The sequence below is a fragment of the Dryobates pubescens genome, chromosome 5 (assembly GCF_014839835.1).
Source record: "Dryobates pubescens isolate bDryPub1 chromosome 5, bDryPub1.pri, whole genome shotgun sequence".
In the NCBI taxonomy this organism is placed as follows: Eukaryota; Metazoa; Chordata; class Aves; order Piciformes; family Picidae; genus Dryobates; species Dryobates pubescens.
In genome coordinates, this window is record NC_071616.1 from 39,696,018 (window position 1) to 39,720,675 (window position 24,658).

The window sequence follows — 24,658 nt, forward strand, 5'->3', positions numbered from 1 at the left end:
AAGCTCTTTATAGTACAATAGTTGATAGCCATAAAATTAATGGCCAGTTGCTGAATTGTCAGCCTGTGCATTAACTGCATTTACTATGCAACTTTGACTGCTCACTTGTTTACTCCCTGCACATCAGTTCTGAGCACCTCACTGCTTTTCAAACCGCTCTCAGAATGTCACAGACACGCAGAGAAGATGCACACCGGGCCAGTAAAAGCTGCAAGTTTAGTGTGGCGTATGTGAAGGGACTGCTGAAACAAGATGTGGGGGGTGAAGGGCACTTAATCCCATCAGGAAGCTGGGAACCTCACTTCCCAGAGGGCCGTAGTTATACCTAGGAAGCTTCAGAAAAACTTCATGAAAACACTCTGTTGTCATTGGTGCTAGCTGAGCTCCCTTGGCACTAACAACATTTGCAGAGCTGATTTTTCCCAGGGGTATGATTTGGAAGATACTTACTGGTGCATTAGTTAAGGCATATTTGCAGCCTACTAGAAAACAAGGCAATCTTTTGCTGATGTCAAGCTGAGTCAAAGCCTAGCCTGCAGTTTGGTTGTGTGTCAACCAACTCTGAACCCTAGTGCAGACCACATGTCTGTGGCAGTGAAGGAAAAAAGGCTGAGACATAAAATCAGTCACTCCTACCCAAAGGGGTCACTCCCAATGGCTGCCATCCTTCTGGTGTTTCTCACAGGAGCTGACCTGAGACAACTCAGCTCCATGACCTTGCAGACAACGACTCTTTTTCAGTTGTTTTTCTCAAGAGTCCTTTTCTGTCATCTTAGCAAATGGGATCAGTCGTGGAGAAGTCCAAAGTGTGCCAAAGCAAGTGCAAAGAGATGTGTGAGGGGAAAAGTGCTGAACAAGCTGTTAGATCAGCTCAAGCCATGACACATACCTTTGCCCTCATGCCTGCTTTCAGTATAACTTAATATTAAGGGTGCTGACAAAGAAGCTCTGGCAGGTCTCATTGTTGTAGTCAGAGACACCACACCAAAACACCACTGCTCTACCAGCATTTGCTGCCTGCACAGCAGGCAGAGGAGCAGCATAGGTACTGATGCCTCAGCTGCTTCGGTGTGAAACGAACCCCCACCCTGTGAAAGTGGGTTTAAGGCTCTGGACTTAGCACTTTTGAAGGAGCTGAAGCAAACCCACATGCTGGTTTCTTGTCAGTGCTCAGAAGGAAGGGTCAAAACCCATAGCAGAGAGATGGGAAGGGGAGGTGGGGTTAGTGGCAAGGTGTGCTAGCCTTGGTGTGCCATCCTTGTACAAATGCTGCCTCCTCCCCAGGAACAGGGGTTGCCAAACCATACCAGTACCATCAGAACACATTCTTCTGTGGGCAGGTCTTCAGTTATTGCCTTACTTCGCTGTGAGACATCAGTTCTGCAAATCACGTTGTGAGGTTTCTCACTGTTCTAAAGAATACTGTTCCCCTCTTTCCCTTGCTGGGGCCTTTGCAGTTCAGCTCTTGGCACTGAAGGGGGTCTGGCTTTCTGAAAGGAAGAATCTGAAAGCAATACTCAAAATGTTTAAAACTTTCTGCCCTAAAAAAGTGTGAAGCAGTTCATCTGTAAACTCTGTCGTCCAAAAAAACCAAACCACCCAGAAGCCTTAGTATGTAATAAGGTATCCAAGCTTTACTGACACCAATTACTTTCATCCTTTGAAACAAATCTCCTTAAAATCTGGAACATGTCCAGAGAAGGGCAACAAAGCTGGGGAGGGGTTTGGGAGCACAAGCACTATAAGGAGAGGCTGAGAGAGTTGGGGTTGCTTAGCCTGAAGAGAAGGAGGCTCAGCGGAGACCTCATTGCTGTCTACAACTACCTGAAGGGAGGTTGTAGCCAGGAGGGGGTTGGTCTCTTCTCTCAAGCAACCAGCACCAGAACAAAAGGACACAGTCTCAAGCTGTGCCAGGGGAGGCTTAGGCTTGAGGTGAGGAGAAAGTTCTTCACAGAGAGAGTCATTCGCCATTGGAATGAGCTGCGCAGGGAGGTGGTGGAGTCACCGTCCCTGGAAGTGTTCAAGAGGGGATTGGATGTGGCACTTGGTGCCATGTTTTAATCATGAGGTCTGTGGTGACAGGTTGGACTTGATGATCTTTGAGGTCTCTTCCAACCTTGGTGATACTGTGATACTATGAAGAGGCTCAGAGGAGACCTTATTGCCATCTACAACTACCTGAAGGGAGGTTGTAGCCAGGTGGGGCTTGGTCTCTTCTCCCAGGTAACCAGCACCAGAACAAGAGGACACAGTCTCAAGCTGCACCAGGGGAGGTTTAGGCTGGATGTTAGGAAGAAGTTCTTCACAGAAAGAGTGATTGGCCATTGGAATGTGCTGCCCAGGGAGGTGGTGGAGTCACCATCCCTGGAGGTATTTAGGAAGAGACTGGATGGGTTGCTCGGTGCTGTGGTTTAATTGATTAAATGGTGTTGGATGATATGTTGGACTCGATGATCTTGGAGGTCTTTTCCAACCTGGTTTATTCTATTCTATTCTATATCATTCTGCCAACCTGATAATGTTCTGGTCCAGTCTATTGAACTCTATTAACAGGTACTGTGGAGGCAGGTGTGACAGGCATGCAGGACCCAAAAAGTTTTGAAAGGAGATTCTAGAATGGAAAATAAGAAAATATCAAATTAATTTCAGAAGGGCAATTAAAAGTTTCTATAGCATAAGCATAAACAGAGCATTGCATGGTAGAGGGATAGTTCATATATAATAGAAAGATATAGGACTTTTAATTAGAATGTGGTGATGCCTGTGATGGTACAGCTCTGTAAACAAACTTTGTCCATGTCTAAAGGTGCAGGTGACATTGTGAATTGCCTTACTTCATACATTCATGCTTTTATTTGTGGCCTGTGCCACATTAAATCATGTGTGTGACAAGATAGCTTGCTTTGGGGAACTGTAGAGAGGTTACAAGAAGTGTTTGGAAAGGTTCAAAGCCTGGTCCTGTTCCAGCTTTTCTGTTCTGGATGGTCCTCGTGCAGGATACTATGATATTAGGTATACTTTGCTTCATTATTGACAAGTTCATAGCTTGACTTGAGAGTTACTACAGGTGCAGCCCAGCATCTCTCCATTTTTGGTACTGCTAAGGGGAATGAGAGAGCTCTTGCAGAGTGCCTGTGGGCTAGGCAGGAATTTGCCCTTCCCTGGTGATGATGAAGGCGTGTGATAGAGATGGTGATTGCTTAAGCTACAACCTTATTCCAGTCCAATGGTATGAAACTACTGCTGGGTGCAACCTGTATGCATAGGGAAAGAGTTTCTAACTTAAGCAATTACAATCTCTGTCACACAGCTTGATCACCACCACGCTTCCCACAAAAGTCAAACAGGTGAACTAAAATAGCATCAGTAAAGAAAATACATTACATCACTCCTCTTGAGTGATGTTTTATCTTCATCTGGCAAAGTAATGCTTCTGACTGCCACTGCAAATACTGGGTGTGAAAAGCACATCACGCTTCAAGGAAATGAGCACATTGTCCTCCACAAAACGTGATTTGCCAATGAAGGGCAGCAGATGCCCATTTGAGGAAGGCATGATTTATCAATGCTTGTGGAGGGAAAGTATTTACCACCCTGTGAGCATCCACAAGGGGGGCTTATGGGCTCAGGCACATCTCTCTCAGGTGGCTTTTTCTGATGCAGATCTGCCTAACTTATCATTTCAGACCCTTGAAAGGAGAAAAATGGAGCTGTAATGACTAACTTCGGCTACAGGCAGAAGTCTCAGCCCTTGACTTGTTGAAGTGACAGCACTGTCCTCGATAAAAAGGCTAGATGTTCAGGGTCTGCAAATACTTGTTTCTGGCACAGCCCTGTGTGCACACATGTAAACGAGGAAAAAGGGGGGAAGTCCAAGAAAAAAACCAAACAACACAATGGATTTTGGCACATCATGGCTTTTACACAACAACAACAACAACAAAATGTGTGAACAGTACAACAAGGCAGCAATAATGTTTCCTAATGTATCCAAATTTCATAACATTGACAGTTTGCAGTTGAATTAATCTTGCATCCCTTTTGGATTATCATAGCTGCTCTTGGTTTACCATGCCCGACTGATTTTTCAGATAAACGTTAAGGGATTAATAAGGTTCAGGATTGCATCTTATTAATTATAACCACACTTTAATGCGAAGCGTGTGCCTGAATCAAATAAAGTCCTTTGACAGTCCGTGTCTCACTGTATACGAGTTTATCAGATGCAGAAATATGTCTGGGCTCTCAACAGCGCTGTCAGGGAGCAACTGTTGAGGAACTGTCAGCGAATTCACCGTCCTGAGTGCTGTGCTCTGTGGGGCACATGCTGCCGGCTTCAAGGAGAACAGACGTGGCATACGTGACCCGCTCCTGCATGTGTCACGGTCCGGACTTCGCCGCTCGAGCAGCAGCAGCAGCAGCACAGAGTGCTGGTAAACTCGGCAGGATACGCGGCTTGAAGGGGAAGAAAATAACCGGCGTGAACTTTGCCATTTTTGGGCCTGAAAAGTGCCGGGTCCCGGCTGAAACGCACCTAGCTCCCGGCCGTGCCCTGCCTCCGCGTCTCAGCGCGGCAGGCGCCGCACGGCCGGGCCCGGCTTCGCCGGTGCAGGAGCTGCCTCCGCGGGGCACAGACCCCGGACACGCACGCGGGGCCGGTGGGGATCCCGGGAGGCAGCTGGCGGGGGGAGAAGTGCCGGCGTGGGGGGCGCGCTGCCAGGGCTGCCGCGCAAGAGGGACGTCCCTGTCACACGGGCGGCTACGGGGCGTGATGTCGGTAACTTCAGTTTGCGCTGGGTTAGGCACGGAAGCCTTGTCCGCAAAGTTTCCAGCCCGGCTTGGCTGCAGGCAGCGTCCCTCCCTGACGTTTCTGTGCTTCAGTTTTGGTTTCTGTGGAGGCTTTGTGTGTTTGTTTGCTCGCTTAGCACATCGTGGGCGCTTTGCATGTTGTAAACGCAGCTGAGTAGGTTTTGCTTTTCATAGAATCATAGAATTGTTAGGGTTGGAAAGGACCTGAAGGATCATATAGTTCCACCCCCCCTGCCATGGGCAGGGACACTAGATCAGGTTGCTCAGAGCCACATCCAGCCTTCAGGGATGGAGCTTCTACCACCTCCCTGGGCAACTTGTTCCAGTGTCTCATCACCCTCATGGTGAAGAACTTTTTCCTAACATCCAATCTGAATCCACCCATTTCTAATTTTAGAATAGAATAGAATAGAATAGATCAGGTTGGAAGAGACCTTCAAGATCATCGCGTCCAACCCATCAACCAACACAACCCACCTAAACAACTAAACCATCCATTCCCCCCCAGTCCTATCATTACCTAATACCCTAATAAGCTTTCTTGAACGCCTCCTTAAGATATTGGAAGGCCACAATAAGGACTCCTCGGAAACTTCTCTTCTGCCGACTGAACAGCCCCAACTCTCTCAGTCTGTCACCACAGGAGAGCTCTTAATTGGATGGGTGCTGGTCAGCTGGGGACAGAGTGAAGTGCGGCAGCGTGCCGGTAGCTCGTGTCCCGCCGGTGCAAGGCCAGTGTTATCTATAAACCGGTGACGCCGAGAAAAGGCGCGCTGTCGATTGCAGCGAGAGACGAAGTTTGGCACGGTTTGACTCGAGCTGTCTCGGAGCGGCACGAAGTCGCTGATAGCCCGCAAAGTGTTTTCTGCCAGCAGAACCAAAAGACCTGGCGGGCCCTTTAGGGTAGATAATTAAGAGAAGTACTATTTTGTTATGCAAACATTTTAAAAGCCTTCCTCGCCCAGGGACACCGTGCCTGCCGCCTAATGAAACAGTTCCATCGAATCCCAAAGCGGCCGCTGCGTGAGGCGGGCGTAAGGGGCGGTTGGAGAACTCCAGGAGGGGCATACGCAAACTTCACCTGGCCTAGCCGAAGAGCTCCGGAGCGGGGTGCCGGGGGACCACAGCGCGGCTGACATGCGAGCTCAGAATTCCTCAATGGCGCTGCCCGCGCCCGCTCAGGGGAGGCGGGGCTCGCGGCCTCGCAGGCCACGCCCCCCGCGCGCACGTGCGGGCGCGCCCGCCGCCCGTTCCCCGCGGGCTGGCCGCGCCCCGCAGAAGCCGATTGGCTGGCGAGGCCGAGGAGGCGGCCGTGGGGCGGGGCGGGCCGTGCCGAACCGGGCCGGCTCCACCCACGCGCGGCGGCGCGGCGCGAGCGGGCAGTGTGGCGCGCACACATCCCGCACGTAGCCGGCGTCGTCCGCAGCGCGGGGTCGTCTGCCCGCTCGGACCGCAGGCCAGGCGCGGGCTGCCGGGTGCGGCTCCCGCACTGCCCCAGTGGGTTCCGCACGCTGCTTGGGTGGTGGCAGCAGCAGCAGCGGCGGCAGCAGCAGCAGCAGCGCCGGGATCGGGCAGCTCCGCCGCCACCGCGCCCGAAGCGCTGGGCTGCGGGGCGCCGTGCAGCCCAGCCCGCCTCGGCGAAACTTTTGCCTCGCCTCGGCTGGCCCCGCGCCGCGGCGGAGCCCTTTTTCGTCTCGGCCTGGAGCTGACAGCGGCCCGGCGGGCATCGCCTCCCGACGCGGGCGCCGGCAGGGTAAGCAGCACTCCCGTCCCCCACGCGCCATGCCACTGGGGCACATCATGAGGCTCGACCTGGAGAGGCTCGCTCTGGAGTACGTCGTGCCCTGCTTGCATGACATCGGCTTCTGCTACCTGGACAACTTCCTGGGAGAGGTGGTGGGAGACTGCGTGCTGGAGCGGGTGAAGCGGATGCACCGCGACGGGGAACTGGCCGACGGGCAGCTGGCCGGCCCCAGCCGCGGCGTAGCCAAGCGGCACCTCCGCGGCGACCAAATCAAGTGGATCGGGGGCACGGAGGAGGGCTGCGAGGCCATCAACTTCCTCCTCACGCTGATAGACCGGCTGGTGATGTACTGCGGGAGCCGGCTCGGCAAGTACTACGTGAAGGAGCGATCCAAGGTAAGGGGCCGCGGGGCCTCGGCGCGCCCGCCCACCGGTGGCGGCTCACGGCCGGACCGACCCGACTCGCAGCTCTCGGTGGGACCTGGCAGAAAGTTTCCACGGGCTCACTCCCTCCCCTCCTGTGCCGCCTGCTCGCTGCCCGCGAGTGCCCGTGGCTTAGGCTGCCCCGCTCCCCGTGACGGAGGCGCCGTGCGCTGCCCCGGGTACTGCCGCGGCGGATAGCCGCTCGCCAGCCTTTGCCGGCAGCGGCCGGGAGCGGTCAGCTCCGTGTGCGGGTCTCGTTCCCTGCCGGTGCCGCCAGCGCTGCTAGGGACGCTCACCGCGGTGCTCTATGCTGTGCTGGGTCTTCGCCGGGCTCCTCGGTTGTCGGACCCCGGGTGGGGCCTCGCCTGTATGCCCCTGTGCCACCGAGAATCAGTTCGCAGGCGGCACCCTACTTCCCGGCGGTGAGACCGGAGAGTGAAGACCGTCAGCGAGGGGCATACCCCGCCAAAAGCAGTCTAACCTTGAGCTTGGCTTTCCTTTGGAAGATTCTTTGAGCTGGGGGGAAAAGAAGCCTTCCCGAGCACGAACACGGCTCGGATCCCATTTTTTGGCTGTCTGCACCCATGAGATAGTCTTACCCAAAGTAGTTTTGATGGTCCCAACATGTCCCAGTGTGCTGCAGCTCAAGAGGCGATCGTTACAGCTTTGGGTCTGTGGCACAAAATAAGGGATGCTCGTTTGAGTACAGCAAACTTTTTAGAAGAGGAGGTTGTGGGTTTTTTCCCCCCCTAAGCCTTCTTGCTAAGAAAGGGATAGGACACTTGTGTTATAGGCTTCTTTCCCAGTGAAGTTTAGTTGCACTTGCAGTGTCACTACTTCAGTTTGGGATAACTTGACTTTTCATTCCTTGTAAGTTTTGCTGAGGCAAAGTGGATTGACCTTTGCTTCATTGTTCCTAATGCTGCAAATGTCCCCATTCCTTTATTTCTGACTTGAATTATACAATACACAGAACATTCTAAAAACACCCACTTCTTTTAGAGAGATGCCAGAAATAGAAATGATGAAGCTTAAAAAAAAACATTGTAGAAGTGGTCCTAACTTGCACTGAACTAAGGGGATGTTTTAGTGGCTCTGAGACTTATTTCCCACCCCCTGCCCCCCCAAAGAAAATGGCATGGTGATGTTTGCCAGTTGCTTGGGAACACCTCCCCACCTACTTGCACACAGTGGTGGGATAAAGGAAAGTTCAAAACATTGCTTTTGTTAGTTCCACTGAACTACTTATCAATTCAGTTGGGAAGATTTGGTTTAAAATGTGCCTAAACCAGATATCACTTATTGGTGGTGGGAGCCTGGTATTAGGAGGTGTAAGCAAGCATTCTGCTTTGACATGCCGTTAAGGTTATCCTAGTCCTTCCTTTGAGTGACTTCTGTTTGCCTGATTACTGCTGCAAGTGTGTTGGCTGGCTGTCAGGGGGCAGGGTGGGGAACAGGAGCTTATATTAAAGTTGAACTGGAGTGAAAGGAGGTTGTCCAGCATTTTTACAGGGTATTTGGAGAAAGAGTCAACTGAATATGTGAAAGCTATTGGCTCTGCTTGGGGAGGAGGGTCTTTTGCGAGTGACCTTGGGTTATAGAGATGATTTAAAAACTGAGTTGTGGTGCTCTGGCAGGTTTTTTTGCGCAAATAATGCTAACAGGACAGAACTTGTTTTATAGATGTCAAGCTACTTGCTGTAAAGAGAGGATTTTGGCCTTTGTGCTTTATCACGGAAGCTAAAGAGAGAAGAGAGCATATGGAAGTGCTGCACAACAGTCCAGAACTGAAAGGGACCCAGATGTCTTTTGTAAAATAAATGTAGACTAATTTCCATCAGAAATTCGTAGTGACCAATCCCCTCATTATAATAATAACTACCATGGATATGTGGCAGCTGCTGTCTGCAGCTGAGATATGGGATGCCTTCAGCAGATAGATTATTCCTGTGACTAACCAACTGACTGCTACACTGCATTCAGGTTCCCAGGTTGTCTATAGACATTCCCCTTCCACCCCTAACCCTTCTCATGTTGCCTATCTTCTAAAGTCTTTTGAATGCATACACAAACATCCCAAATCTAAATTCAGTGTATTTTTTAATCTGTGCAATTGTGGATGTAAATGGATGCCTAGAGAAGTTTTACAGCTTAACATTTGGAGGGACTTGAGGTGTTTCTGAGCAATTGGACTAGAACTTCTTAGCTGGACATGTGATATTATAATTTATTGTTTTGGAATATAGGTATTAGCTGGACATAACAGTCCAGAGGAGTTTGTTTGAAGTGTAAGCCTTTGGCTACATGGTAACTCCTCTTGTAATGGAAATTAATCTGTATATCAGCCTAGTCATTATTTAGAGGTTTATGCTTTTAAACCAGTAATATGACTTTGTTCTTCAGCCTAAGTGTTGGGCTAGATGATCCTTGAGATCCCTTACAACCTGCTATTCTATGAATCTGTAAGAGGCAAAGGCTTGGTAAGTGACCTTCTGTCAGCTCACTGTCTGTTTAGTATGATGTGCTTCATGTTGTTTTGGTAGCTATACAAACATAAGGAGTCCAGAACAATTTTTTGTCTAATAAAGGAAGCTTTCCTTGCATGGAAGGCATAAGAGAGAAATGAGTCAGTTAGGATTTTGCAGTTTCCAAATGAATTTCAACAGTGCTACAAGAAAGTTAAGAACTGAATCAAAGAGAAAGGACAGAAGTCAAGTTTTACAAGGGTACTGGGTAGTCCTAAGAGCTGTTTGGGCTGATAATGAAACGTAACCTTTTATCTTTGCAGACCAGTGATTTAAATCTACCTTTGGAGTAAGTAATTAAAAAAATATACTTGCTGACATGGTTAAATGATCAAAATAACCAGATAACATTCTTCTAAAGGGTTGACAGACCCAATGTACTGCTTGTAGGCTTCTGCATTCTTTCCAACTAGAGTTTCCATTTTCTAGTACATGCTACAGTGTTTTCCCTTTTCTAATAGATAAATGGCTAAAGATATCACCGAGGCATTGTTGGCCTGGGTTCAGTTTTCTCCCCAGAGTGAGAAGATTCATATCCTTGTGCAGCAGGACACTCTGTCTCCACTCCACTGGAGCTTTGATGCTTGGTGAAGAGAAGCTGACAGGTGGTTGCAGCCAGGAAGCAAAGCTGCAGCTTGGTCTGTGAGGCCAATGACCTGGGGTGCCCCTAGGCTGGGGGATGGTCTGGGGACCTCGCATAAAAAGGTGATGTGCTGCAGCCTCTGACTCTTCAGATCCCAAAGTCCCCCTTCTTGGGATTAATTAGCATTTATGAGGGCTTGATGGGGTGCCCTGTAGAAAAATCCCTGTATTGTAAATGAATACATTTTAAATCAATTAAAACAAACAAACAAACCCCAAAATGTAGGAAAATACTCCAAAAGAGAAGATATTTGGTAACTTTCTCCTTCAAGACATGAGAAATGCTTAAATGCATTTTTTGTTGGTGGTGTTGTTTTCCCTTTAGATTAAGAAGCTGCAGATGTTGTGGAGTTTGGGATACCCATCCCTTTGGCAGCCACAGATGCTGCAGAGTCTGGGGAGCGCTGGGCCCTGGAAGTGTCCTTCCTGTGAGGAGGCAGGGGACAGGGGCTGGCAGGAACTGTGTCAGCTGGCCAGTCTGTGTAAACATAAAAGCTGTATTTGTGGTGGGACAGCTGGGTAACTCATCTGCTCCTGAGAGGTTGTGGCAAGTTCCCCTTTCACGGTTTGCCTTTCATGGAGTAGGGCAGCTCTCCCTCTGATCAGGCATGATCCCAAAGTGATGCAGTCAGTGCCTGCTGCTGCAGGCCACCTTGTCTGAGTCAGCACTTGATGTGCTGCCAGTGGGCTGTTGGTCCTCACAGGCTACAGGAGGAAGGTACTTTGAACTGGCATGGCTGTGTTCAGCACGGACTCTGCACCCTGGTCCTGACAGCAGCATGTCCTGCTATGAGTCACTGGTACCCTCTGGAGTGCCACCATGGGCTGCAATCCATGTAAGGGCTGCCTTTGGGGACCTCAAGCTCATCTTGTGCCTGCTGGATGCCAGCGAGATCCAGAGGTTAGAAAATAAAGCAAGAAGTCGTAATCCAAACAGCAGGAAGCTGAACTGCTCACATTCAGTGTCAAGTGTATGGCTTGAAGTTAAAATAACACATTTCCAATATGGGATTAGTTACTTTATAAGTTCCCATGGGATGTGAACCCTCTTGAAAACTTCCTTCAAAATCTCTATGTGGGCCTTTCACTTTTTTTTTTTTTAATGGGATGTTTTCTGCATCCTCTGCTTGTAGCCACAACACCTCCCTGCTCACCCCACCCTGGTGGGCTCTCTCTGAAGGTTGCAGGAAAAGCACTTCCTGGCTAGTGAGTCTCTGCTGAAAACCATAGCAGGTCTGCCTACCACACACTGGGGAGTGTCTTAGGTAGGTTTAGAAACGTGGTTGGGTCTAGCAGGTTGCTACCAAGATTCCTGTTCTGAGAACTGAAGAAACACATGAAATGTCACAGGCCTGAGTTGAGTAGGTTTTACCAAGTGCCTCATAACTCATGTAATGAGGTGAGATATTTTTGCATCTATGTATGAAGAAAAGTTCTCTTCTATAGAATCATAGAATTGTTAGGGTTGGAAGGGACCTCAAGGATGGTCTAGTTCCAGCTCCCCTGACGTGGGCAGGGGCACCTCACACTAGATCAGGTTGCTTAGAGCCACATCCAGCCTGGCCTTAAAAACCTGCAGGGATGAGGCTTCTACCACCTCCCTAGGTAGCCTGTTCCAGTGTCTCACCATCCTAATGGTGAGGAGCTTCTTCCTAACATCCAATCTGAATCTACCCATTTCTACTTTTTTTCCCATTCCCCCTAGTCCTATCACTCCCTGACATCCTAAAAAGTCCCTCCCCAGCTTTCTTGTAGCACTGAAACTGTATCCTTTGCCATTAAAACACAGGCTGAAATGCTGCCCTTTCTGATTTGAGGTGTGGGGGGAAGGAGCAGGATAACAGAAAACTGCCTGTAGAGCTGCAGAGCAATACTGCCCTTAGAAAGATACCAGCTTATTGTGTGTTAGAAAGGATTTTTGGTAGTTGTATAAGCAGCATGCCTTGCAATTAGTTTACAATGGGAGGTCTGATGAATACCACCATCCAGAAGAAATATGCATAATTTCTGTTTCTTCTAATCAAAGGCACATGTTCTGGCATAATGGGTAAGTTCAAGTCTGTTCTTCTGGCCAGATGCCGGCAGAGTCCAGAGCCACTGGAACTGTAAATACAGCAGACAAGTCGTTTTAGGATATCAGACTGAGGAATTCAGCATTGGCACAGATCCTAGAGTGGTTGATTTGGCTCAGTGTCGAAGCTGATGTTTATATCTGTGTATGTCAAGCAAGATTAGTTAGCCTGGTTAATTATACACAGGAATGTATAATTTTTACTTGACAATCGGAGCATTAAATGGGCATATTAGCTCTTGGTGTTGTTCCTTACCCAATTTATTCTTAATGACTTTTTGAAACTTGCAGAAGATTCTTCTTCTCTTGAAAGAGGCACTTGGAGAATCTCTCAGATTGCTTCTTCACTCAGCAGGGAGAGGGTATTGGAGAAATGGGTTGGTGGTTTACAGGCACGGGATGCACATGTCTGTAAGTGGCTTCAGAAGCCTGGGTAGCCTCTGTGGAATGGTTTTTGAGCTCATACTTGGGTGCTGAAGTTACAAGCATCTTGAATTTGGTACCTATTATGTATCATCACTCTTAAGAGCCTGACTGTAGTGTGCTGGTAGATTTATGCCATGGCAGGCAGTGGAAAAAAAATGTGCTGTCTTCATTGTGCATTACACTAGCACCTGTGGCAGGCAGGTGGCTGCTGTAGGTCCTCCTTTCCCTCTCTCACGGAGGAGAAGTCTATAAGCACTCAGTGACCTTTCTTACACCATATTAGGAGCCCATCCATGTGCTTTACAGTCATAGCTGCAGAGGAAGGCAGAAAGTGGCTTGGCTAATCCTGTAAGAGAAGGGAAATAAGTCTGAGCTCTTGGGCAAAGCGGTCTGTTTGTCCTGAGATTGTGCAGGTGTTTGTGGCATCAGGGCAAGTAATGTATTTAAATATAGTCTGTGGTTTTGCAGTCAAACACTGCTAAAAGAATTGGCTGGGACTCTAGAGTTACATGATGGCAAAGCAGTGAAGTTTCCCACAGTCCCATACTGGTAGCGTGTTTTCCTCAATACCTTCTTAATCCATTGCCATGACTGCTCTGATACCAGTCATTCCCAGCACCACTGTGTCAACAGTGTCAACAGATGGCCCTGTTGATGTGCCTGCCAATATCCCTATTACTTGCAAGCTCCAAGTAAATATGTGCCTCTCTTTTTCAGTGTGTGTGTTTTGGGCATTAAATGCCACTGTAAACCTTCCACCTCTGCATGGGGACACTGGAATACTGGTGGCATTAATGCTGCTGGGGATAGGGAGTGTTTGTCCTTTGGACCGGTGGGGTGTGTACAGCAGCATTGTAAGGCATGGCAAGATTGAGATTTCAGTGCCCCCTCCTGCTGAGCTTGCAGTTTGAGGGGGAAGGGAGTTGGTCCTTGATAATAATATTTGTACACAGCCTTTTCCCAGGGTAATTATTAATGAATAATTCAGTTTGTTACAGCTCATTGCTAATGATAGTGTATGTTTAAATGGAGATGCATTGGTGGTCATGACACCGGTGCAGGGCAGCATGCACGCAGTAAAAGTGAATTTGTTTCTTTGCATTAAGAATTCCAGCTTCCTGTGTTGATCCCAGTATTTTTATCTGATTTCACATTAAACTCTTCATTTTTCTTCCAAACTGATCTGGTTGGTGGGTCAGTGTAATACACAGCCTTGCCCTGCATGCTGCTTCCTGGACAATTGGCTTGATTTTTTCCTGCGTTGCACAGATGTATTTATTTAGTCATTTATTTTGCTTATTCTTCCTGGGCTGGGGGCTACAGGGATGCTTAACAGTGTGTGTACTCCCTCAGCCATTCCTTTCCATATGCAGAAGTGGTGGGATAGAGGGAGAAAATAAAATCACAATGAACCAAACATGGCTGTATTTGCAATCAGATGAAATCTTGACGTTTGCTGAGCAGACTTGACACACTTGGAAGAGATCAATACTTTTATCAGATGTTTCAAGGTGACTCTTACAAAGTCAAAGTATTTTTTAACTTTTTTCCAGGTATTCACTTTTAAAAAAGGTTTTTGCTCCTGTTTCAATTGGATTGCCTTTTCCTGTTGTGTAATAGGTCAAGGGCAAGTGGTCCTTTGGCACTGTTAGGCCACACAGTGCTCATCCATCTTTCAGGGGATGGCTTGTGAGGATGGAGGAGGTCAGGAAGGGAAGCCTGCGAGTAACTGTTGCCAGTTTTAGATTTATGGAGAAGGAGGATGTGTGCATAGCAACTCAAGGGAATTTGAAGCCCTGGGTTGGATTATTCATGACTGTAATCCTTCTGTCACAAAGCTGAAGGCTGAAATAACATTGTTAGAAAGCTGCTAGCAGCACAACAGTCCCGAAGCTTCTGTGGAAAAAGTTTCATTACATTAGTAGAGGAGCTCTCAGGTAGAGGTGTTTTGGGGAGCTGCTTCTGGTACCTCTGCCTAGGTGGACTTTGTGATGAATAACTGATGCATTGACACAGAACAAGGGGGTACTTGACAAAAGGTTTTGACTGATGCATAACATTACATAGCAGTTTGGTCTAGACCTGTTACCACTTTGAAAAGCAAGAAGAATGTCTCTTTAGCTGTTCAGGCAGCGCGGTGGAGGAAGAAAAGGAAGGAGGTTTGTGGCAATGGTAGCAATAAGCAGTGTGAGCAATCTGGCAGTGTAAGCTTAGAGCTTGACATGGTGATAGGCCGTGCTTAGCATAAGTGTAGAAGTAGCTAGCAGTTTAGCAAAACAGTGCTGTGCCTGCAGCATGTAACTAAAGCAAGGTACTGGTAGCTATAAACACAGAGTTATCTGGGAGTAACAGGATGCACAGGTCGATCAACAACCTTGATATTAGTAGTTTAACCAATAATCTATAACAGTACGATGTGGGGTCAGTTGTGGGCAGCCAATGAAGCTATGCCAACGATGCTCTGTGAGTCTATATAAGCTGTAAAGGTTCCTTAATAAAGGAACAATACTAGATCCTATTGGTTGTCCATATTGATTCCGTTCTCCGTCGCCAGCAGAGGTTCATGCGGAGTACACTACGTGTTTTCAACTGTTTAAACTATTCACAGGCACGGCATGCCGTCAGCACACCACTCCTGACCATTCCTGCCTGTGACTTGGAGAGAGCTGTAAGCCCCATTTCCCCTCTATCACTCACTCACACATATGCATCTACTATCTCTCTGGCAGAAAGGAGCTTTTCCTTGCAGCCATTTTCCTCTTGTCTCTGTGTTTTGATAAGATTAGTAGACCAAGAAACTTAGTGCCACCATGTGAACTACTTAAGAGAAAGCAGTTGTTTGAACAAGTTAGTTGTTGCTTTTCACAGATAATGTAATGCAACAGAGTTTGGTTCCATGGAGGCTTACTCAGTATTCATGCCACCAGCCATGAATTCCAGTTTCAAATGTATGGTACAAATTGCAGGGCTACAGCATAGCACACACTGGAAGGAGTTTGTCCAAAGCTTTGTCTGCTGGAGATGGCAGAGTAGCCATGCCTTCAGCCAAACAGCAGGGAATTGCATCCTACTTTGTAGCAAAAAGAGAACTGTTTTGAATCTCCCATCTGTTCAGTTCATATGAATCTTTTGGTCATGATAGATTTTTTTTCCCTGCACTTTGGACCTGAAAATCCCCCCAAAAAAGAACTAGGATTGCATTTTTTTTTTTGTCTGTAAGCCATCATCATAAATCATTGCTTATGTGTTCTTGTATTTTCTTCCTTTCTTTTTTTATTGTACAAATTGATAAGGCAAATGTTTTCCAAGTTTTGGCCCTAGGTCAGCAATTCACTTAAGTACATTTTTTAAAGGCTCTTTCAAATGATTGTGACTGAAGCACATCCCTTGCTCCTTGGCTTAGACTATACTAGAGTACCTTTAGATAACCCCAGGAAGAGTTGCCGTGATTTCTTGTGCTATCTCTAGTCTGTCTGCATTTTGTCTGGGGTTTGAAATGTGGGCTGTCTTTTACATGGGGTCTTGGGAGGGAGCAATGAGCCTTGAGGGATGTGATTTTTGTCTAACTTTTGCAATTCACTGTCTTGTGCCAAACCTATCTTATACCATTAACAGTGGCAGTTATTCCAGTAATGCCTATAGGGAGATAGGTGATAGTGCAGGCTGGGGAATGCCATTCTGAATAGTAAAAGCCTGGAGTGCAAGGCACTTTTGGACAGTGGACTCCAAGGTGGTGGATGCCCTTCCTGACTGCCCTGAGGCTCCAAGGAGTGACAAAAGTCTCTTGAACACAGCTCCTGACTGGACAGCATGGGTAGGAAAATAGTTGCAGAATGAGGGCAATTTGGGAAGGGAGATATTAACAACAACAACAAAAGGCTGGTGGAGAGAGAAGGGAAGTGTCAATTAGTTCTCAACTTGCCTGTTCCTGGGTTGTTAGCAGTTCTTACTCTATGATTTCCCTTAGGGAATCTAGTAGAAGTGGTTTGAGAAGTGGACAAATGAGAAGCTGCACTGTAAATGCTGTGACCTGGCCTGCTGTTAAGGCATATAAAGCATGGCATATGACCCAGGTGTGCACAAAGGGAACAGGGTCCCCCAAGGTGTATCGATAACTCTGTTCTTCACAGTGTTCACCAGTGTTTCCACATCTTTAAATCAACTTGTCCTCTGTCTTCCTCTGGCTGTGGAGCCATCTGCATGGTGTCTCTGGAGCAGGCCAATGAGAAGGGTCACTGCCTGGTTAACTGTTTACAGACTTCTTCTTCACAGAGGAGCAATGAAAGGATTTGCAAGTGCCAGTCCTCGTTGCCAGATTTGCTATAATTCAGCATTTGATGGTGGTCAAAGGCTCAAGTGTCAAGGTGGTGCATTTGACCATTGTATTTCTCAGTGCATAACTCGACATAACTGGTGGCCTAAAGGCTTAGTGCCAGTGTGACACTGACAGTGATAATTGATTGGCAAGGATGAAAATGTAGTGGACTTATTTTTCTCAGATGTCTGCAACTGAAGCAAATTCAATATTTTCTTCTTTCCTAGTTTACTTTTGTCTTCTGTGGGCACTTGTTTAAAAGCCTGTTTCACTGCTTACCAACTATAAAAGCTATTGCCAATAGTTATGAGCTGTATCATCACCATGTTGGCACCAGTTATACTGGTGACTGTAGCTAAGGACAGACATAGTACCTACTTCACCAGCACACCTAAATATGCATATATACCTCTATAGATCTCACTCACCACCATGTTATCTATCCTGTCTTCCCCCCCCACCCCCCCCTGCATTTTCCACTTGTGCCCCACACCTCTAGCAAAGCCATCTGCAGCCAAGGGCATTCTTATCCTAACTCTTAGCACAGCCTGTCATGCCTGTGTAGCCACCATTTCTCGTCTTCATCCCAGGGAATGAAAAAGACAGGGATGAAGACTGCCGCTTCTAGCTGCTCGACCAGCTAGCATCCTGGGAGGACAGCCCCTGTCCAACCTCCAGATTGCCTCCCCTGTGGTGGCTCTCTGTACATGCTGCTTTTGTCACACTGGCTGCCAGAGAGGAAAGGTTTTGGAGAGGAAGAGGAAGAAGAAGGGAACAGAGCCAGAAAGACCACTCCAGGCCTTTCAGCATCCTCAGAAAACATCCTGAACCCACACCAGAGAGACTACCTCCTTGCTCAGTAGTTGCTGAGCTTCCTGCAAAAATTACCTTAAATGCTAAACAACGTTATTACTTTGGGACCCAGCCCTGAATTGGGCCTTGAGAAATCTCCCAAGGGCCATTACTTCAGTGAGTTGCAGTGGGAAGGGCTGGGTAAGGCTCTGGAGGAGACTGCAGCAAAGCAGAGCTGCAGGGGTGAGCAGGCTGGAGGGAAGCCTCTGGGCATGCCTCTGGCCCTGTGCAGGGCCACTGCCCCAGCCTGCAGGTTGAAGCCTGTGGCAGCAGCTGCCAGGCGGCCAGCATGTGGGGTTGGTCTCTTCTGTCAGCTGGTGGCAGCATAAATCCATGGGAGAGGCTTGACCAGTGGAAAAGGGGAAGCAGGAATTCAGCAGCCTGAGATCCAATGCAGAGTCTGATCTTTGCCTCACAGCTGAATTTAGGACCAACCTTCCCTGTTTATGTTGAGAGATTTTGTGAATAGCTTTAAGTTGTGCAAAGATAAGGCTGGGATCAGTGTGGTGTGTGTGTCCAAGTGTTCAGAGTTGCCTAGTTTCTGTCTGTACACATCTTGCTGGAGCAAGTACCAGCTCTGTAGGTAGTGGGCAGGGCAGGCACTGCAACACTTAGGGCCTCCTCTCCCCTCCTCGAGTCTCCTCCAGCCACCTCCCCTCCTCCAGCCTCCCCGACTCTCCCCGAGGCGCCCCTCCCCTCCCTCGAGCCTCCCTTCGGGTCCCCGAGCCGAGCCTCCCCGACTCGACTCTCCCCGAGCCGAGCCTCCTCTCTTCCAGCCTCCTCCAGCCTCCCCTCTGCTCCCCGAGTCCACTCTCCTCTTCACAGCAAGCTAATCTTTGCTGGGACTCTGCTGCTTCTGTTTTTGTGTGTGCCAGGCACGGTGACCGAATCCTGTTGCGGCTGAAAACGTAGGTTTAGGTTAGAGGAGGATGGAAAATAGAAACCTTACCTGATGATGCTCTCGCTGGGAAGCTGGAGAAGAGTTAGTTGACATACGGTGCAGAAATATGCAGACTAATGAAAGAGACAAGGAAGGAGGATAATCCTTTTAATTGCTGGACGACTCAAGGACAGTTGTGATCCTGTAGTGATTTAAAAAATTTTTTTAAAATTTCCTTAAATTTCAGGACTCTGTTTTCTCCTGGCCATGCCAGGAGGCTGAACACAGAGGTGGTAGTTTGAAGCAAGAAGTTTTATTTCATTTGGGGCAATGTGTGTGTCAAGAAGCAGAGCAGAGACAGTATATGGGGGAAAGGTGAATGTCTGCCTTTCTTTTTTTGCCCAGGGGCACACAAGCCAATTTTCTCTGCTTGGAAACCTGGAGAGCTCCCTTGTTCAGGTCTTCTCTCAGTTTCCTGTTCCTCAGTTGCCTGTTTATTCTAGGATCCTGTGGGGTATCCAGCAAGGGGGAAAGCTCAGCAAAACTCCCCACTGTCACTGAAGCTTGGTTTGCAAATGCTGCCTTTTCTCTTGGCAGTTGTGGATGGTCGCTGCCAACACAAGGCATGGCTGTTCCGTGCCTTCCCACTTCACAGTGGCACTTGCCCTGGCAGCCAGCTTCAACTCAGAGGGCATCCAGATTTATTTGTAAGGGTGTGTTCTGCTAAGAAGAGAAAGATAGTCACAATCTGAAGCTGTCCTTCACATTGATAGACTCTTCAGGCCACAAAGAGCTAAGTTTGTTTGCCAGTCATTAGAAAAACTTCCTAAGCCGCGTTACAGATTCATGTAAGGGGGAGCTCATTTTCAGAGCAGCACCAATCTGTGATCTAGCTTCCTTATGGCCAGATTCTGTAAGATTTGAAAGCTTATTAAGGGCTTCTTGAGTATCCACTGGATAACACCTCTCCTCGAGTCTCCCCTCCTCAAGTCTCCCTGTCTCCTTGGGTCTCCTCTCCTCCAGTCTCCTCTTTTTCTGACCGTAGGACAGGTGTACAATGGTATAATTACAACATTGCCTTGAATCCAAATAGTTTGTTTCCTGTCCTGCATGGAAAGATGCTGTGTCATCCCCTTCAATTGCACCTACCCACAAGAGATTGCACTCTTGTAACGCACACATGTGTTCGAAGCAGTGCAACTTCGTGTGCAGGCAAAGCCTTGGAGGTGAAGTGTACACATATTAAGCACAGCAGAAATCATTTCAGGTGGTACTTTCTGATGGGCAATTTTACTGAGATTAACCCACAAATATTTATTTGTATGCAAAATCCTTTGCAGGAATACATGTACTGTTAACTAGACATTGCCTTTGGAAATGGGGAGGGTGGAAGCAAACGATGAGGGGTGAGGGGGTGCGAGTGAGACAACTTCCTTCTAAGGTTTGCATAGCAGATAACTGATCTCATCAATTAGCCTTAACTTGGAGCTATTGCTGTGGTAATGAACACTTAGGAACCATTCACCTCTCTGTTTATAGATCACACTAATGTCTTAGCAGCCTCAGAAGCCCAGACGGCTCTGACAGTTTTGGGAGGACCCTTGAGGCATATTTGGGGTTCCTGCCAAGTGTGACGGCACTAGTCTGAACCCTGCTTTCCACTCTGGCAGCAGAGAGAGACTTCCACTGAGCCAAATGGGACAAAGTAAAAAAAAATCTCCCCAAGCGTGGTGCTGCCTTGGCTGCGACGGGAGTGTGCGAGGCCACCCATGCAGTAGCCCCGAGGAGGGACCCTGGTGTACAGCTGGGGCCTCCCCGTGCCCTTGGCACGTCGGCTTCAGGGTGGTGGCTTGTGCCCTTGGACATCTGCCGCCAGGTGATGGCTCATCACCTCCTGCCTCCGGCGGCTGCTCCCGGTGAGCCCTCGGAGCGAAACGGGAAGTGTTAGGGGTGCTGTGAAAGTCTTGTGGTCAGAGCTGCTTGCATGCCCTGGCCCCACAGGCTAAAAATAAATGAACAGTAGTTAAAAAAAAGAAAAAAAAAGTGGGGGATGTTGGCCAGCTTGGGCAACTGTGACACCAGCAAAAGATAGTTTGCCTGTGTCACGGCTGCCTTTCACGACCCTTATTAATGCACCCACAAAACACTGAAATACATAGTTCTTCAAATGTTGCGGGGGGTGTGGGGGTGGAATGGTGGGGGAATTATAGTCCTCTGGGTGATTAGTAGCAGAACTGAAAGGGTTTTAAGCGCTGACAAAGAATGAAAGGCTAGAATATTTAAGGAGCTATGAAATTATCTTTCTACCACACAGATGAAGATATTTCACAGAGAATGTCAGCGCTGGTTACCATGTCTTTATTTCCTGCTGAGAACTTGAACATACAAGCAGGGTCCTTACAGATTTCCTTAATGAGCCTGCACTTACTTAACGAATTTGCTTTTCTGTGGGGGTGGTGCTTGTCACCGTGTCCCCCCGGGACTCGTTACGAGGGGCGCTTCCTCTGTCCGCATCGATTGCTTAGGATGCTTTCTCTCAGTGCAGACCGGTCAGGTGGCGGCTCTTGGGGGAGAGGAGGGGACTGGAAGAATTTTCCGGGTGATGAAAGAGGGCTTCAAGAACAGGTAAAAGGAAACCTAAAATTTAATCAAACAGACTTGTGTTGGTTTTTCTTTTTTTCAAAGTGTGGGAAATAAATCATCCTCTGTGTGCGTGCAGGTGGAGGGGCAGGAAGACCAGTAAGAAGCAGAACAGAGAAGCGCCTTGAGTGCCTGTGTGCGGCGAGCGTGGGTTTTCCCCTCTTCCCTCCACAGCGTCTCCGTGAAGTGTACTCTGGAGTAAAGTTTGCGTTTGATCGGCGATCGCCTCACGCTCCGCACGTAGCACTGTCGTTAAGCCATCATCGCCTTGGCCCGAAGCCAGGGCTCCGCGGAGCAGCGGCGGGAGGTCTTTCTAAACGGCAGCAGCCTGTATTGATACGTTGATGCACTGCGCATGTTTACAGCTGCTAATTGGAGACTTAATCTGAATATCCTTGAGTGAACTAATTCGCTGGCAATAGCCTTTGAAATTTCAGGTCCCGCCGTGGTGGTCTGTCTGCTCTTCACAGCGAGCTAATCTTTGCTGGGACTCTGCTTGTGTGTGTGTGTGTGTGTGTGTGTGTGTGTGTGTGCCAGGCACGGTGACCGAATCCTGTTGCGGCTGAAAATGTAGGTTTAGGTTAGAGGATGGAAAGCAGAAATCTCACCTGATGATGCTCTTGCTGGGGAGCTGGAGAAGAGTTAATTGAGATAGGGTGCAGAAATATGTAGACTAATGAAAGAGACAAGGAAGGAGGTTAATCCTTTTAATTGCTAGAAGACTCAAGGACAGTTGTGATTTGTGATCCTGTAGTGATTGTTCTTTTTTTTTTTTTTAAATTTGTTTCCTTAAATTTCAGGACTCTGTTTTCTCCTGGCCATGCCCAGAGGCTGCACACAGAGGTGGTAGTTTGAAGCAAGAAGTTTTATTTCATTTGGGGCAGTGTGTGTGTCAAGAAGCAGAGCAGAGACAGTATATGGGGGAAAGGTGAATGTCTGCCTTTCTTTTTTTGCCCAGGGGCACACAAGCCAATTTTCTCTGCTTGGAAACCTGGAGAGCTCCCTTGTTCAGGTCTTCTCTCAGTTTCCTGTTCCTCAGTTGCCTGTTTATTCTAGGATCCTGTGGGGTATCCAGCAAGGGGGAAAGCTCAGCAAAACTCCCCACTGTCACTGAAGCTTGGTTTGCAAATGCTGCCTTTTCTCTTGGCAGTTGTGGATGGTCGCTGCCAACACAAGGCATGGCTGTTCCGTGCCTTCCCACTTCACAGTGGCACTTGCCCTGGCAGCCAGCTTCAACTCAGAGGGCATCCAGATTTATTTGTAAGGGTGTGTCCTGCTAAGAAGAGAAAGATAGTCACAATCTGAAGCTGTCCTTCACATTGATAGACTCTTCAGGCCACAAAGAGCTAAGTTTGTTTGCCAGTCATTAGAAAAACTTCCTAAGCTGCGTTACAGATTCATGTAAAGGGGAGCTCAATTTTAGAGCAGGACCAATCTGTGATCTAGCTTCCTTATGGCCAGATTCTGTAAGATTTGAAAGCTTATTAAGGACTTCTTGAGTATCCACTGGATAACACCTCTCCTCGAGTCTCCCCATCTCCTCGGGTCTCCTCTCCTCCAGTCTCCTCTTTTTCTGACCGTAGGACAGGTGTACAATGGTATCATTACAACATTGCCTTGAATCCAAATAGTTTGTTTCCTGTCCTGCATGGAAAGATGCTGTGTCATCCCCTTCAATTGCACCTACCCACAAGGGGGAGCTCATTTTCAGAGCAGCACCAATCCGTGATCTAGCTTCCTTATGGACAGATTCTGTAAGATTTGAAAGCTTATTAAGGGCTTCTTGAGTATCCACTGGATAACATGGCAGTCATCAACAGCTGTGTGGCATGGAGATAATAATAAGAGAGCTTTCTTAGGTAATTCTTGGTTTCTCCCCTTAGTTCTAGAAGAAATATAATAAGCAGAAGCAGTTTTCTATCTTATGTTAATTAGATTAATATCAGGTAATAATTGTCTTTTGGGTGATAAGCAAAGATAAACTAGTATCTTTGCATCTTTTTCCTGCAGATGAGAGCAGGAGTCTTTTCCACAACTCCTACTTGCAGACTGTTCTTTGGAAAATTCTTCAAAATGTGCCTTTTTGCACATGAAAATAATAAGCTACAATGGTGCATACGAAAGAGCAAATGGAGTGTAAAGGGAGAGATAACATTTCCAGTTCCAGATCTGAATGGGACATTCCGGATTGCATGCATCCAGGGAGAAGCAAAGACCAGGCCCCCTGGATAAATTGCTGTCCATAGGAACGGGGAGTTTTGTACAGTGGGATGATATATTAATCATTTTAAAAAGAAAGAGGTAGTGGTGATAGGTGGAGCAAACAACATTGTACTCCTAAGTTGAGGAGTTTCGAGGATGAATCTATTTTCACTTGAGTGGCTGTGTCTCTGGCCATAGAAAGGTCTTCTTTCTTCCTCTGAAATTTTCAGGGTTGCCGATACAAGAGCAAGAAGTGAAAGTAGCTGGAGAGACTTACATGATTACAAGATATAGTGCTCCAGAGATGAGTAACCTACAGATACAGGGTCCTGTCAGGTTTTAATATCTTGTTTGCCATGGCTCGTTTGGCCCTTCAGCAGACATTTGTCACCTGCATCCAGTATGCCTTCATTGTTTTGCACTACTTCTGCAAGCTAATGAGGGAAGTATATTCAGCAAACTGCATTTGTAGCTGCTGAGTTAGTGGAGTTTGATCTACTTTGTGTAGAGTTTTTATTGTCATTTCCATTGGCTTTTGTGCTTTTTAGAGTTCTTCCATACGGATTCAGTTTAGTCCTCTGTATGAAGAAGAAAATTGCAGAGATGCAGGTGTCTTGCCCTGGCAAATTCTAGCACTTTCCCCCGTGATTCTTAATTTCTGAAAACAGGCTCCTTCCTCACATTTCCCCTCTCTTGCCTCTGAGCAGGAAGCTGATCAAAGAGGAGGTGGGTAGGCTTAGCTGTTTGATGGAAGACTGATAATCAAGTTGTGGGTGAGGAAATGAGGTACCAGTATCTCATGCAGTACTACCACTGAAGCTCATTTAATGTTTTGCATGAGTGAAACAAGCAGGGTTTCACCTCCCCTTAGAACTGGTGACTCCCTTTCCAACAGGCACCAAGCTGATGTCTCTGATTTTAGTTTAATTTTTTTATTTAAACATGATTTTCTTCCCTCTGTTCCCTCCCATCTCTACAGAGTGTTAAATTAGACCAATTTTCCTAGTTCATGCTTCAGTGTAGTAGCTGAGTGTTTTTAACTTTCATGAATTCAAACAAACTAATATTTAATAATCTTCATAAATATTTTATACTTAACTGTTGTAAGCGACATGGGAGAAAACACTTGG

The 24,658-nt window shown here is 47.6% G+C and overlaps 1 protein-coding gene across 1 annotated transcript in view; it reads left to right on the plus strand.

Annotated features, from left to right (window-relative positions):
- Window positions 1-6,340: 6,340 nt before the first annotated feature.
- EGLN3 (egl-9 family hypoxia inducible factor 3) overlaps window positions 6,341-24,658 on the plus strand; it is a 34,539-nt gene continuing 16,221 nt past the window's right edge. Inside the window, exon 1 of the mRNA XM_054162231.1 lies at window positions 6,341-6,948. Within this exon, the coding sequence (XP_054018206.1) occupies window positions 6,592-6,948 (357 nt within the window). The 5' untranslated portion in view covers window positions 6,341-6,591. The remainder of the gene's footprint in view (window positions 6,949-24,658) is intronic.